The sequence below is a fragment of the Carassius carassius genome, chromosome 32 (genome assembly GCF_963082965.1).
Source record: "Carassius carassius chromosome 32, fCarCar2.1, whole genome shotgun sequence".
In the NCBI taxonomy this organism is placed as follows: domain Eukaryota; kingdom Metazoa; phylum Chordata; class Actinopteri; order Cypriniformes; family Cyprinidae; genus Carassius; species Carassius carassius.
Genome location: NC_081786.1, coordinates 11,263,146 through 11,280,385, shown reverse-complemented (window position 1 = coordinate 11,280,385; position 17,240 = coordinate 11,263,146). Strand labels below are relative to the sequence as shown.

General features: G+C 36.0%; 1 protein-coding gene across 1 annotated transcript; it reads right to left on the bottom strand.

Annotated features, from left to right (window-relative positions):
* Nucleotides 1-2,291: 2,291 nt before the first annotated feature.
* LOC132113215 (fibroblast growth factor-binding protein 1-like) lies at nt 2,292-4,057 on the bottom strand. Its single transcript, XM_059521032.1, has 2 exons — nt 3,933-4,057; nt 2,292-3,376 (listed from the first exon to the last, which is right to left on the bottom strand). Exon 2 carries the CDS (start codon nt 3,286-3,288, stop codon nt 2,608-2,610), a length of 681 nt encoding a protein of 226 aa, XP_059377015.1. The 5' UTR covers nt 3,289-3,376; nt 3,933-4,057; the 3' UTR covers nt 2,292-2,607.
* Nucleotides 4,058-17,240: the final 13,183 nt, after the last annotated feature.

Genomic DNA, 17,240 nt, shown 5'->3' with positions numbered 1-17,240 from the left:
TAACAATTTCCGTCTCATGTGGAAAAGGTTAGTAGGTCTGCTACTTTTTTTTAGTTATACTCAGACACTGCTTTCCTCTTCTCTCTTTTCTCTGGAGAGAGTTTGATGGCCACTTTCAACCCAAAGTGTCATGTTCTGCATGTAGTAAATTAACAAAACAAACAGTGGGCTACATGGTTTAATCTAAAGTCGAAACAGTAAGATAAATCTAAAAAGAGGATTGAAGGAGACTGAAGGTCTTGACTCAGGTATCCCTCTCACATACATAATGCTTGTTCATATTGCTTGTCTGAAGACTGATTAATATTGTGGAATTTAAAGTCATTTACCATTCACACATGAGATCAACCTAGTTGTTTACCAATAATCTCAAACAAATATGTTCAAACCCCCTGCAGAGGCAAACACACACATACACACAACAGAACCCACACACTATTTAGTGCTTTTTCATGGCTGAGAAAAAAGGGGGATTAGTTCTTTTAAATAAATATTTTTTTTCTCTCTCTCTCTCTTGGTGAGACAGCTGTTTTTGTAGTGAGAAAAGAGAATCACTGAAAAGTCTTTCTCTAAACATGTCTATCATGTTGGCCTTGACAGTAAATGCAATTCATTGTTGCTAGTTCAGACTCAAGAGCACAATCTTTGAGAAGTTGTGTATTGAATAAGGAACGATTTTTACAAATTCAGAACCAATCGATTCAATTCACAAAGAAATTTGATCAAATTCTTTTCAGTTTTACTTAATGACTCCATTCAGTATTTTTAGGTGCATTGTTAAAACTTCTGAGTCACTTCATGAGCATTTAAAAAAATTTTTGTCATAAAAAATGTATTTCATCATAGCATATACAAACAGAAATTAAATGTCTTCACAGGAATCCATCAACATTTGTTTGGTTTAACTTGAAGAAACTGTGACGGAGGTATATTACTTCATGTAATGCTAAGCCTTCTACTACTAATAAAATTATTATTAAAACATTATTTTTAAGGAATATTTACCAGAAGAAAATATTTACCAGAATTTTTAAATTATTTTTAAAAAATGTAATCCAGAAAAAGAATGGAAAACAGAATTTGGTAAAAATAAAACTAAATTTAATTAGTTAATTTTTTTTATTTACATTTATTTAATTAATTTTTTTTTATGTATTTTATTGGGCCATCATTTTTTTTTTTTTTTTTTTTATAAATTGCTGTTACATTGTGCATGCTTTAATAAAATGTAATTTAAACATTAAAACATAGTCTGGAGAAATTAAAACTGGAAAAAATAAAATAAAACAGAATTTGGGGGGAAAAAATTTAATGTATTTTATAGGGTCCTATTATATATATTAAGCATTATTCAATATTGCTGTTAGGACAGTCATAAAGTCATATAATATTTTCCAATTGTCTCTAAATGTTGAGACAACATTGGTGCCAGGAGCATAGATGGAAAATTTCAAATTGTGTATTTCTGGGTGATCCGATCATGCACTACAGACGTTCTTTATGCCAGATACCAATTTGGCACACATGACAGTCGCTTTTACAGATGAGTTGATTTTAACAAAGCAAAGTCAGTAGGATTCCATTTATCCTTAAAACACCTACACTCCAGAGGGCTTTAGATATCTATGTAATATAGTTCCTCAAACATTTAGTTGAAAAGATGAATCTGCTGTATTAACCCTGCCACTGAGTCTATTGATGAAATCCATTTGTGACTATGAGCAAAATATTGTAATCTATCTCTGATCGCTTGGCTGACTCAGAATGCTCTAAGCCTTCAATAGATGACTTTAAATCTAGCTTCTTTGTCCAAAAATTTAGCTGCACAGCTTGTTTATTAAATGTGTCACTAGGCAGTTGTGAGACTACAGAAAAGCCTGAACAAAAGGCCATATTCTCCCCACAATATTTTTCTCTTCTTGTCCAATTGGCTCACCAGGGGTAAAGTGAAAGCCTTGAATAGTACATTTCATCGATATGAACTATCGCATGAGATCCTCTTTTTCCTGTGACCGTCATTTTAGACCACTGATATGGCTGACTACTGATGCTGAGTGCACAGCAGATAAAACCACTGCTGTCTGAATACAACATACTCACTGACAAACACCTATAAGCACTGCGATCTATAAGTGATGAATGATGGAATTATTTATTTTGTAATATATTTATACAGTTTTGCTTTTAAGAATATATACATATTTAATTCATTAAATCTGTTTTTTATTGATCTGAATATTATTTGCAATAGTCATATACAACAATTTTTATAATGAGTATATTTACGAATACAAAATACAATTATTAATATCTATAAAAAGTTCAATCAGGTTTATTTCGAATATATACAGTATAAAGTAATTAATTGTAAGATCATAGTTATTTTGATTAGTGTGTTTGTTAAATATTATACATAAACTACTTTGCCTATTTGTCTTCCTCTTCTCAACAGGATTTTTTTATCCATGATGTCGAACTAGATGATGAACTTTTGCTTAGACGTATTTTTGACACCCGACATGTTTGTTTTTCGGTCTTTTCCACATGCAACAACATTATTATCCTCCCCTGGGTCAGAGAAAGCAATGATAGCAGATGTTTCTCTTTTTAACCATCCAAAAACTTGACAAAGAAGTTGCAGACAGAATGCCATCCATCTCCACAGTAGCTCACAGCGGGCTCCATGTCTGAGAATCCATCATTCACTACTTCTCCGAAGCCCTCATCCTCTTCTTTCTTCACCTCCCCTTCCTTCTCTTTCTGTACTACTTTTTCTTTCCTTACAGGTGCCTCCGTTTTCCGTGGCATTCCCTTGCTCATGTGCGTGGTGGTCTCTTCTCTGCTTCTCTCTGTGAGTTTCATGTGAGATGCACTGGGTGCTTTTTTACACAGGCGTGTTTTCAGGACTTTCTCCCCCTCACAAGCATTCTTTCGTTTCTTCAGTTTGCTCACCACCTGTTTCCAGTACTGGGAGGACTGAGTGCTGTAGACGGAGCATTCCTGAGGTTTTCCTGCAAACTGGCATGTGTAGTGAGGTCCGAGCCCCTCCTCATTTGGGACGGTGCAACTCACCTGGAGCAGGATGTTAGCTCCTCTCTCTAGCGTCTCCCAGGTGCAGCGGTGCCCATCCTTAGTGCTTAGTTGACCTGACCCCAGCGCGGGATTTACTGCCTTACTCTCTGATCCAGTCACTGCATCTGATGGCTGCTTGGACTTCTTTTTTGCCTCAGAGAATGACGGGATGAGGAAGATGAGGGAAAAGATGAAGAGTAGACTCTGCCCTCCCATGGCTGTGTGAATGCAGGTTAAAGAATGGGAGAAATCCCTAGTTTAGAGTACACACAGAACCCTCAGAATGGAGACAAAATCACAGCACCTGCAAAACAGAGGAAAAAATAATGCAGGGTTATTATAGTTAACTAAAGCTAAATCCATAAATACACGTGTTACATTAAATAATAGAGATGTATTAGAGATAACTAAAATAAAACTAAAAAAAAAAATCATAACTTTGAGATAACATTTCTCATTTTCATTTAGTCAAACTGTAATAAAATAAATAAAATAAAACAAACAAAAAAATGAAAATAATGAGCAGAAAAAATACAGGCATATTTAAATAAATAGATAAAAAAATAACTTATTCAACATATTAGTAAAAATAATAATTTATAAAAGTATGATACTAATAAAATAACACTGACATGATGCAGACTACATGTTTAAGTCTTCAAATGTTTTAAATGGATATAATAATAATAAAAAAAAACGGCCTGATGATGCACCAAATCACATCCCACCATCGTCATCCTCATGAACAAAACTAGCACAGATATGATATTTCCCCTCCTTTTATGCCACTCAGGCACCTGCATTTAAAAAACAGCTGAAAAATGACATATACTTGTTTCTCTCAGTGCTGTTTTACTTACCGAGCTGAGTGTTCCTTCAGAACTGTGAGTTAGAGAGGCTTGTCTGAGGATAAGAAAGCAGGGGGGAGAAATAAAAGATGCAATCGAGGGATAAAGAAAAAAAGGAGGGGGGGGGGTGCTTTTTGGGGGCATCAATAGGGTATCCAAACCTCCCAAATCTGGCATCTCCCTCCTCATCTGAAGACAAATGGACACCCCTCACCCCATCCCTTCTCTCCACTGCTTTGTCTCCTTTCACGCACATTTTTTCAGTTTCTCTCTCGCCTATCCTCACTTCCTGAGTGCTTGGTGTCTTACGACATGAATAAACAGAAAAATATTTATTTGTCTTTGACTAAATAAACAAAAATAATTGGAACCATTTCAAAAGGGAGACTGCTAATTACTTTAATGTTAAAAAGCATCAAACAACATTTCCTTGTTGATTGGGCATGTTTCTTTTCAAATTTACTTATCCTTGGATCAACGAGCACCCTAAATTTCCCTAAGGGGAACTCTCTCTCTCTTTTTTATGTAAACATTTTTCCAGTTAAAAGCTGTAGACTTGGAAAAACTCTTATGTGTTTGCCTGTGATTTTGTGTTTATAGTCTGAAAGAGTTTGTGTGTGTGTTTGTTATTTGCATTTGGGTCAATGCTTACGTATTTGGCAACACTTTCTAATCCTAAACATCCCTGTGGCTGGGTCATGCTCTGCCCTTTTTCCGCTCAGTTAATGCAGATTCTTGATAGTCAGTTTTGTCTCCATACCAACCGAACCCTAGCTGCTGACCCACAGCAGACGCTGGTAAGGTCACACATGGCTGTTGTCTTGCTCAGTGCCTCACAGGCGCTTTGGATTAATTCCAAACCCTGAATGTGCTTTTGGGAATTACATGTTGAACTATGAACTAATAGAGCCTGTTTCTACTCACTGCTTTAAAGTCACACATTTTTTGCTGTTCTTTTGTGTTTTTTGCATGAATTAACTGCATTTGTTTGGGGGGGGGGGGTAATTATCTATCTTTTTTTTTTGTTCAATATTTAAAAAGATGAATGACTACTACATCATGTTTTTGCTATCTGCATTTCCAATTCTTTTTATCTAGTGACTCTAACATAGACCAATGAAAACCACTGAGAAAAAAGCAACAATTTGGGTATTAAATATGGCCCTGAGATGCTCTGCGTAGTTCTTCATTTTGAAGACAATAATACAATGTTTTGAATTGAACATGAGAAGAATGTGTGGCGTGTGTGAGGGTTTTCAGCTCAAAAACTGTACTCTTGTTTAGTTTCAGAAAGAATCTCTGCAGTGGATTCTCAGCAGATGACAGCAGCAACATCTCCCTCTGCTGGTGGTGGAGATGTGTTTGGATTTAGGCTTCTACAGGAGTTATCCGCCTTATTTTGCAATGGAAGTATTAGCTTTTTTTTTTTTTAGAATATAGGTAAATAACTAGAATAATAACAAAGTTCAGGAAACCTGTTGGTGCTACAAACCATAGTGATTATGATTATGATAATAAAGTAAGTGTGATTATGATATGATAAAAGATAAAAATTTGCAACATAAAGCAGCACAATATAATCTTTTGCAAAGGTAAAATAAGTGAAAGCCATTGACACCGGAATCTTACCATATTCAAATTACAAATGTCCCCACATGCTCTTATGCACAGTCAACACAAAACAATAATCACTACTGTATCTTGACTAGGTGATGGCCCGAAGCACCTTTGCTTATTCCACACATCTCCATCTCTCACTTCCTAGTGAAGTGGTCAAAAGTGGGGTGTTGTCATGGTGACCACTTTCGTAGGGTGATCATTTGTTCATTTACATAACATAGGCTGGTTGAAGAAATCTGAATTCCACGCATTCATATCTTGTTTGATGGGCCTGCAGCTGTCCAGAGTGCCTTGGCCTTCGTCTGATTCACAATTAGATTCTCCCCCGTCATTAGCAGCCCGCAAGGTCGACACGGGGTGCATCTCGCCAGCTCGGTAATCACCGTTGATGGTCCTGGATGGCCACTGTGCTCGCTGATTGCAGAACTGCTCAGCAGATTAACTGGTACTGGGTGTTGAAGAAACGCTGTTCCTCATCAAGGACTCGTGTAGTGTCATCAGCCGCTCACTGAAGAAGATAATCTCACATATCATCAGCCGTTAGGAGAGAATAAGAGACGCAAGGACTTCTGCATTACGCGAGAGAGGAGAAAAGTGTCTGAATGTCATTAAAATGAAAAAGGCAGAGTGGCTGAATTGCTACTTTTGAGTGATGTGTCTGCTGACAGGTGCTGGGACCAACAGAATATAGTGTTTCTAAACTGACTCCAAATAGTGCTTTTGTTGTAGCAGTGTGGGGTACAAGAAAATTCAATTTTCATTCTTCCAAAGTGGCTTTTTACAGGAAGCTTTTTGCCCCTAATAATTGTTTTTTTCTTCACTTATTCATTCAAAAACAATTGAATTAAAGTTTATAAGTTTATATTTTATATTATACTAAAATATACTACAGTTTACTGTAGTAAAAACTAAAGTATACTACAGTATCGCAGTTGGTCAGTTCACTGTAGTTAAAACTACAGTATGCTGTAGCATTCATTAAAAAGTGTTGTAAATACTAATAATAATACACTTCACTATAGTATGGTTAAAAAAACACTATATTATTTACTGTAAGTTAGCGTAGTTTTTTTTTTTTCATGTGTGAAGTTTTCATTGGAAAGATCCAATGCGTCCTAGCGTTTGTATTTGACCCCCCCCCCCCCCCCCCCAAAAAAAAAAATATTGTTAGTGGGACGGTATAATGTCGTAGTTGTGTGAGTGGGTGGGTGCTTTTTCAACAGTCCAAAAGTAGTCAAATAAAGTGCATCCCGGGGGGGGGGGGGGGGGGGGCTTTATTCACCCAGCCGGAGCCATGTGAGGCATATTTTATTATAGATGGATATGCTTTATTTGACTTCTTTTGGAATACTTAAAAAAACACCCACCCACTGCCATTATTAAGATTGGAATAACAAGGACAATTTTTCATATAACACCAAGTGGATTCGCCTGAAAGAAGAAAATCATATACACCTAGGATGCCTTAAGGGTGAGTAAAACATGGGCTAATTTTCATTTTTGGGTGAACTAACCCTTTAAATTCGGGGACAGAAAGACCAAAATTGCGATATGGCTTAATGTGATGATTAAACTTCAAAAGGTTATGGTATATATATATATATATATATATATATATATATATATATATATATATACATACATACATATGTTTATTATTAGTGAAACCATAGTCAACATAGAGCATGAAGACTAGACATGTTTTAAAGGTCATAGATGACAAAAGAAAAAATAACATATAGGTACCAGGATCCCTATACGTTTCTTTCTTGCACTTAAAAATGTACTTACACAAGCCTGTTTACATCTTTGCAGACAGGGCAGCTCACTTCTTCTGAACATACTGTACATTTATCATTAATTATTATTATTTGTTTTCCTCTCTGTGCCCCCATACTGTACTGTATTTTGATGCAGCTAAATTCTCAATAAATCGGTTTTCATTCCATTGTTTGTCAGACAATGGAATGAATATGAAATAGTGACTGAAACGCAACCCATTAAGGAGTCATATGACATTGCTAAAAAGAATATTATTTTGTGTATTTGGTGTTTATGTTGTTTAAGGTTAAAAAATACATTATTTTCCACATAATGTACATTATTGTTGCTCCTCTATGCCCCGCCTTTCTGAAACACAAAAGCTCATCATTCTGAAAAGCGAGGTGTGCAGTGATTGGCCAGTGCGTTGAAAAAGTCGCTAAAGGGGTCTGAAAATTCGATAAGTTGGCAACACTGTGCATCTCCATTTCTACAACCGGGCTATGCCACAGGCCAAACAGAAAATGTGCACTGCGTTAATCGTGTGTTAATAAAATTAATGCCGTTAAAATTAGTTTGCATTAAACTGTAAACCATTGCAGAAATTTCTAATTGTAAAGAATCTTTGTTTCTTTCTCTTAACAGCACTTGAGTAATTTATGGCTATTTTGTACTGCGTGGTAGGTATCGACCTAGGCTCAGTTTGTGTTGCTTTGCATTTTTGTACCGTCCGTTTTAGAGTGGGATTATACACATGTTGTTATAGTTGTGCCGCCTCTAAAATGTAAGGACTCTGTAACTCCTGAAAAACTTTTTTACTCTGGGTAGCCCCATCAAGCTCTTGCTGGATCCGCTCCTCTGCTATCAATGAGAGGAATGTCTATACTTCCTCAACAGATCACAAAACAGTCATTTTTGGTTGTTAAAAAAAGGTGTGCTTGTTCAAAGCAGTTACGTTCAATTCTTCACTGGCTGTGCGGATTTAAATCTAGGGATTCAGTTGTGTTTGTGTCACAAGTTCAGGGATGCAGGTAGTGACAATTCTCTCTAGCCAATCAGTGATGAGCAGAGTTTACATGTCATGTTTTGGTGACAGTACGGTTCACTTGGAATCTCAACCAAGGTGGTACTAAAAATGTACCAGGTTCCAGGTACTGTACCCAGTGGGAAAAACAAACAAAAGTGAAACGTACCGAACCGTAACATGATGTACCATTCAGTGGAAAAGCGGCATTATGGAGCTTTTGCCATCACCCTGGCTTATCAGGCACAGGGTGTGCTCTGCCTGCTCAGGTTATGATCTACTTTACTAGGAGTGTTGCATCCTCCTGGGTGCTGGCTCGTGGCGCCTCGCTGATTGATATTTGTAGAGCTACGGGCCTGTGTTCTCACCTCAAATGGGTTGAGGCACTGAGATGTCTAAAAGAGGGAACTCTCCTCTCCCCTCCTTGACTCTGACTCTCACTCTTCTCCCCAAAAGCAAGAATATCCATATGCCATGTTATATCTTGTGAAAATGTTGTTTTTTCCACTTCATGTCTAGTATAATTTTAAATGTCTCTCTCCAATTGGTAAAAATGGTCTCAATTTCACAGTAGTCATTTATATTATGAGAAAGATTAAGAACTTTTGTAGAATTGTGTTCTGCTGAGAAGGGGGTGTGTCCCCCTTTAGGGGTCTTTGAGAATGTTTAACTCCAGCCAGGTGTGACCCTGATGTGACCACGGGAACCTATTGAACCAAAATGACCTTTTATGTTTTTACAACAGATTTGAAGATTTCTTTGTTGTCTGGTCTGAGTATTTAAGAGAAGTGACAAAACAATACTGGGCGATTCTGTAGTCAGATCAGCCCATAGTGTGGAGTGTATCTCATATGCTCCATACTATGTATCTTTCTGAATTCAGTTATATTATTATTTATTCAAAAATGTAATTGTGTTGAACACATTGTGCCCATAGAGCACACTGTATAGTTGTTTGTGCTACTACCTGCGCACATTGGCTAGTTAAGTTTATTCTCTAAAACACCTCAGTGCTTTGCTATACATTTTAGACCATGTGCCTTAAATTAGAATAACTGTTACATGTGTGACTATGTTAAATTTGTTTGTCTCCTGTGTGGATCACTTGGCCATTCCCCATATGGCTACAGTGTCTGTGCAGGAGCAAGGTTGCCACGTGGTTACAATGTGATTCACAATTGCACTATCCTTTCTAAATTGGCTTCTAATTGTTTCATTATGTAATTGACATGATACAATTTTACCTGACTAATAATAAATTGTTATATATGATTTATCCTAAACTCTTCTGAAATCATAAGGACTAATAAACTGTGAGGAGGCTTTTGTTACCGCAAATCTATGGTTTGGATAGGTCAAACTGAAGGCTCGAGAATGATAGGAACAGTAGGCACGTCATCGGAGACCTTCTGATTTCTGTCTATCGCTGCTGTTAGCAAGTTGTATGGGAAAAGACTAAATAAACTACACTTTTGTCATAAGCAAGCAGTAGGCGGCAAGCAAAACATGTATTAACCTACCTACATCCTCTGACTAACATCAGACTGGTGAGTTTGTGATCGTAAGATCCACGTGAAGCTAGTGTGAGACTTAAAAGAGACATAAGGTACCCAGTGAACGGATAATTGAAAGTAAAGTGTGTCTGGAATAATCAAATATCAAAATTGATACATAATCAACTTTTGTGATTAGTTTTTAAATAGAAACATTGTCTAAATTCAGTGATCACTTAAAACTGGAGTCAGATTGAACACGGAGTAGAATAAATTTACACTAAATTCTGATAAATTCAGAAGCGCAAGTAAAAGACCGAATATGCATTAAACCTTCTACCAGGCCGCTGGATTCTGCTATTTGGGCCAGCGGGTGGATCCTTACAGTCTCTCCAGCGAGATCCCAAATTTCGTTGGTCATCGACATGATGTCTCCGTTCCCTCTTTCAGGGTTATTTACATAACCAAGACGTTTCAACTTAACCTTGAATACCTGCTAATTTTACATTCCCTTTATGGAAAGTTTAATGCTTTTGAGAAGAACAAGGAAACTGATATATTTTGTGTTGCCCTCTTTTTCATCTCATGCCCTTCGCTACTGTCTTTGTAAATTGGTGTGAATATTTTTCATTTTCAGCTTGACAGAAGATAAATATCTGTGACAATTAAGCATTGTTGAGATTTATTTTCTGTAATCAGCTGGCACATTGATAGAATAAGATACGAAATGTTCTACATTCTCTGTGTAGGTTTATTGAGTTCTAAACACTGCAACAGAGTGCATTCATCTCCTTGAATGTCTTTGATTTGTTCTGGTCCTCTTTCTGACTCAGAGGTAAACAAGGTCTTTTATCACTTCTGAGGGGAAAAAAAGAGGCATTTTACTTTACTTTCCACAAACTAACAGATATGACTTCCTCTCTTCTCAAACAGGGGACTGAAGATTTTATGATTAAAGAAAAACAACAGCAAGCACTGAAAACTCCAAGTGATCAACAGGAAAAACTTCAGTGCTGAAGTGCAGTGAGTGTGTACTCTTCTGACTATTATTTTCTAATTAATCTATACACATGTACATGTATCTACATATTGATATACAAATATATTTAGTTTTACGGTATTTCAACTATTTCATCTGTTGAGCATTATATAATGCAAATATTCTTAGTGAAGGTTATTTTAAAGTGTTACCATATATTGTAACAGATAAATAAAAAAGTCACCATGTTATTTCAAATAACACCATATGGGTTTTAGAACATAATCTTACGTCTCTGTTATGGATTATAGTGGACATTACCTCAGGGGATTTTGGTTTTAATATTATTGTTAATATGTATTTTTTTTTTGTTGCTTGGATGTTTTGTACATTTTAGTGCACTATGAAAAAAAAACAAAAAGGACAATGTACTCATAATTGTCAGCCAGGACAATCCATTAATTTTATGGAAATAAAATAACTTGTAAAATAAACAACTGTAAAAATCTAGGTAAATCACCCGTAGTATATATATATATATATTTATATTTATTAATAAATATGGAAAATTCCTTCATTTTAATACAATACATCGTGCCCTATTTTTATGTTGTTGTTTTTTTATATAGTGTGGAATTTTCTTTTCATAAGCAGAAGCTGTAGGATCAAATTAAAAGTAAAATGATTAATCATTTTTAGCTCAAATCAGTATTCACGTTTTTGAATAGCCAAATGTTAAGCAACAAAATGTTCAAATGTTCAAGTCAAGTGTGATCATCTGGTGATTATTTCATAATACAGTAAAAATAAAATTAACCCCTGAATACAGGCCTAAACTTGAATTTGAAACAGGCATCATTCTACATATTATTCACCTAAGTAAACAGTTGAGTGTGGGTTTTTTAGGTGAGAGATTTTAAGGGAATAATGATAAATGCATTGTACACCAAAATGCCAAAATCAGTAGCTTAGTTTAGCGGTTAATAGAACTCAACTGTAATTATTGACTGGCTCAGTTGAAAAAATTGATTGCTTGCAGACACTTGCCTCTGAAACCACATTTTCTAGAAGATAGTTTTAAAAATCACCATAAACCATATAGTTATATAAAAATAAGTTATAAAAAATGTCTTTCATGTGTTTTCAATACTGAATACTAGTATTTTTCTGTGCCTAGAAGTCCTCATTGTCAGATTGTCAAACACTAACTAACTTTTAAGCCCTCTTTTCCATTTCGGTCTCTTTCAGTCTCAGTATAAAAAAGATGTCAGGCTACCACTCAAAAATACTGACTTGAATGGCTCCTCATCATCTGATTGTCATGAACCTTGACAAAACTCAGTTCCTTTTCATCAGTGCCAAAGCCTCCCCTACTGTCCACTGAAGTGAAGGTCTAATGATCATTGTCTCCTGGTGTGTGAAAAGTTATCTTGTTTAAAGTTATAAGACTTGTCATTTGGACTTACATAGTTGCTCTTTTGTTAGTTTTAATTGCTTCTATTGTCCTCATTTGTAAGTGGCTTTGGATGAATGCATCTGCTAAATGACTAAATGTAAATGTTATCCTAGATAATAAACTGAGTTTCACGTAGCATCAGCTGCCCAAACCTGCCGTAAGTTTCTTAAGGCAAAAGTAAGGTAATATATTCCTTGTATATTTCAAGCTTTTATTTTCTTTTTTTCTTCTTGTTTTGTGATTTATTATTTACATATTTTTTCTAAATAATAAACTGTTTTGTGGCTTTGTATATGGCACAGTATGCAATATAGCCACCAAACTGGATTTTTAAGATGTTGTTCCAGCGACTAAACAAGATGAAAACAACAAGGGCCAAAAAAAGCTGCATCTTATTTACAGTATTGTTAAAAATCTCATCCTTAAACAACAAGAGGAAGTCAAGCAAAATGCTTACTCAGCTTTTGGAACAGTCACTGGCACGATGATACAAGCTCCATATAAAGAATGTAATAGAAATTTTATAAAAACTTGTCTTGCAGAGGAGATAAAAAACAATCTTTTGTAGTCTTCTTTGATTCTTATAGGAAATATTTATAATAAGATTTTTAAATCAGAGTACCAAACTAGTTACTTTTTAATTTAGGACAAGACACTACAGGCAAAACCATTGTTTTTTTCTTGCAATGGTCAGTTTTTTGATTTGATGTCTTGCTTTAATATCTACTCGTTACAGAAAGAACATTTAAAATGTATTATCTTTTTTTCAAGCTCATGCATATTTGAACTTTTTGTGCGTTTGCATTTTTTTTGCACACATTGTGGTGGCCATTTCCATTTATTCATTTAGCAGATACTTTTATTCAAAGCATCTTATGAATTAGGAACATCACAATTAATTTATCATAAGAGGCGAAAATGCCAAGTTTGAAGTACAAACTAGATTATAAAGTTGGCCAGAAGTGAAATGCAGAAAAGTAGCAGATGTCAAATGGAACATTTTTAAATGCAAAGTCTGACGAGGTTAAGAATGTTTTTCTGCAGATTTCTCTATAATGCACCTGAAGAAACTTGACTGCCAAACTGATGACTAATTAAAGCGTAAAGAGAGCAAGAGCGAGAGTGCTGCTAAGAAAAGTCAAATGGTGATAATTACACCAACACACACACAAACATGACTCGATTTAATACGTCAACAACAGTCCACTGGGAGCAACGCTGCTTTTGTCATGGCTACACAGCTAATTAGTGAATAAAGCTGTAGGTGCTCAGAGAGTAGCGATACACATTTGGTTGTATTACTGCATACCAGCAAGTATATTTAACAGCTTTCATAATGTGTGCAGGCTAACACTCATGCTTTCTGTGACATGGTCATTGTGCCATATCGATCATGTGTGGATATAAGAGGGCAGCTAGATTGATTTGTTGAGAGCCCCCCCCCCTCCTTCAGCCTGTTATGACTGAGTGATTGAGTTACTTGTTCTCTCAGACAGCCACATAATGATGTGTCTCAATGGAGAGAGGGTCATTAGGGTTGTTGAAATGACCTTGTATTAACACAGAGAGACACGCCTCTGGTTCTAGTGCATGTGTGACCCAAGGATAATGTGAAAAAGTCTCAGCATGACACACTGCAATATCAAGTTAAATTCAGGACAAGAAGCTTGTTTTTCAGAGCAAATACTGTTTAACCAAATTAACAATGCAGATCCCGTGCCATATTTAAAAAAAACATTTCAGTGCCAGTGTAGAAGATTATAGAATACCATTTAAAATGTTTTATAAAGAATTTCTCCTCAAAATCATAGAATGTAAGGAATAACCTTGAGTGAATTCTTTATTAATCACCTGGGAAACATTGTTCAGACTAAGCTTTTAATGCCCTTGGTGTGGTTTTTAGTCGTTTTAAAAAACCTGCTTTAGTCCTTCTATAAGATACAGGTGCATCTCAATAAATTCGAATGTCGTGGAATATTTCATTTATTTCTGTAATTCAAATTGTGAAACTTGTGTTTTAAATTCAATGCACACAGACTGAAGTAGTTTTAAGTATTCAGTTCTTTTAATTGTGATGATTTTGGCTCACATTTAACGAAAACCCACCGATTCACTATATCAACAAATTAGATGATTGTGACATGCCAATCAGCTAATCAACACAAAACACTGGAAAAGGTTTCCTGAGCCTTCAAAATAGGCTCTCAGTTTGGTTCACTAGGCTACACAATCATGGGGAAGACTGCTGATCTGACAGTTGTCCAGAAGACAATCATTGACATCCTTCACAAGGAGGGTAAGCCACAAACATTCATTGCCAAAGAAGCTGGCTGTTTACAGAGTGCTGTATCCAAGCATGTTAACAGAAAGTTGAGTGGGAGGAAAAAGTGTGGAAAAAAAAGATGCACAACCAACTGAGAGAACCACAGCCTTATGAGGATTGTCAAGCAAAATTGATTCAAGAATTTGAGTGAACTTCACAAGGAATGGACTAAGGCTGATCAAGGCATACAGACATGTCAAGGAATTTGGTTACAGTTGTCGTATTCCGCTTTTTAAGCCACTCCTGATGCGTCTTACCTGGGCTAAGGAGAAGAAGAATTGGACTGTTGCCCAGTGGTCCAAAGTCCTCTTTTCAAATTAGAGCATGTTTTGTATTTCATTTGGAAACCAATGTCCTAGAGTTTGGAGGAAGGGTGGAGAAGCTCATAGCCCAAGTTGATTGAAGTCCAGTGTTAAGTTTCCACAGTCTGTGATGATTTGGGGTGCATTGTCATCTGCTGGTGTTGGTCCATTGTGTTTTTTGAAAACCAAAGTCACTGCACCCGTTTACTAATAAATTTTGGAGCACTTAATGCTTCCTTCTGCTGACTAGCTTTTTGAAGATGCTGATTTCATTTTCCAGCAGGATTTGGCACCTGCGCACACTGCCAAGTCACCAAAAGTTGGTTAAATGACCATGGTGTTGATGCGCTTGACTGGCCCGCAAACTCACCAGACCTGAATCTATGAGCTATTGCCAATAGGAAAATGAGAAACAAGAGTCCAAAAAATGCAGATGAGCTGAAGGCCACTGTCAAAGAGACCTGGGCTTCCATACCACCTCAGCAGTGCCACAAACTGATCACCTCCATGCCACGCAGAATTGAGGCAGTAATTAAAACAAAAGGAGCCCCTTCCAAGTATTGAGTACATGTACAGTAAATGAACATACTTTCCAGAAGGCTAACAATTCACTAAAAATGTTTTTTATTTTTATTGTTTTATTGGTTTTTCTAATTAGTTGAGATATTGAATTGGTGGGTTTTTGTTAAATGGGAGCCAAAATCATCACAATTAAAAGAACCAAAGACTTAAACTACTTCAGTCTTTGTGCATTGAATTTATTTAATACACGAGTGTAGACGCACTGGGTTGTACATTATAATTAACTCAAATGATATAGGGAATTTGAATAATTAATCAGGAATATGATTAATATATATATATATCATATTACAGTTGCATTAAAATTATTGAAGATGAAAAATAGGTCAATTGTATATATTAATAACTCAAAACAAGGCACTGTAATTTACTCATTAATATTCCAATATTCTATTCTTCATATCAATTATTGTGATATCTTTTACTACAAATTAATGTAAATCAAACGTGGTTCGTCCAGCAAACGGCCGTAAGATTAACTTATTAACTCTCAGTAACGTTATCACTTCTTATAATTCCAGGACAAATAGTTTCTGGCCATGAAACCATTCTCCTGTCCTTATAAAATTTAGATTACTTAAAAGTAGCAAATAAGCTTTGTAGCTAAGATCGACATTTCATTGACTTTGTAACATGAGCAACTTAGACAGACAATCTGGAGTATATGGAATTTAATAATTGAACTAATACTACATCAAACTACGATTTATACAGAGTAAATACGCGTACGACAATATAGACAGTAAACTTTGTACAAGACATAATGGAATCCAAATGAGGGAGAGGGAGAGAGAGTGAGAGAGAGAGAGAGAGAGAGAGAATGAGTAAGAGAGGATGAATGAGAGAATAGGCGTGATCACAGAATCACGCGCTCAGTTATGCAAACTCACAGACAGTAACCCTTGAAAGACAACAACGAATCAAATCATAGACAAACTTTAAGCAGCATTTAAATCTCCATAGAGAATGATACTTGCATGGTTCTCTTTGTGTATGCGAAAGACGAGCGTGCGTGCAGCGTGTGTCGGTCTGGGCGTGTTCTCTCGTGTCTTCCGGGGCCAGTGGACTCATTACATTCATATGCAGAATTACACACATTTAAAGATTAACACACGATAAAATTGTGGATACTCCAATTTTTGATTATGGAAAACATCTAATGCACCAAAAAGCAATACTTAATACATTTGGAATACATTGAGAAAAAAAGGGTACTATTCTCTTTTCTAAGAGTTAGCTTTCCTGTCCTGTTTGTTAGGTCATAAAGTTTTAAGACCTGGGAAGGAGTAGGGTTACAGCTCATGATTCTATTTGAGAACATTAAAATTAGGAGAAACATTTCCAAATCAGAAGTTACAAATCAGAAAATCATAACCATCGCACAAAAGGCAAAATACATCTTAATAATGACTTACATGATGAGTGTAAGATAAAACATTTGTGGGTGTGTGTGTTTAGAAATGTGGTCGTTTCTCCTTTGAGGCTGCTCACGTGACTTTGGAATGTCTCATCCTCCGTCGTAAATAATTTAAATCCAGCCAGACTGGCGCCAGGCCAGGCATTTAGTTTAGAAAGAGTTGGGTTTATAATATATATTCAAAATCTATAAGCGTTGGGTTTGCATTGTTTTAGATTCAACGAACCGTGATTCATTAGTTCAGAACCCATGAATCGATGACTTGCATATCCGCTACACGAGTTTCACAATTTGAGTTGAATTACTGAAATAAATTAACATATTTTGTATTATACATAATCCGCCTCAAGGGTATTCATTACT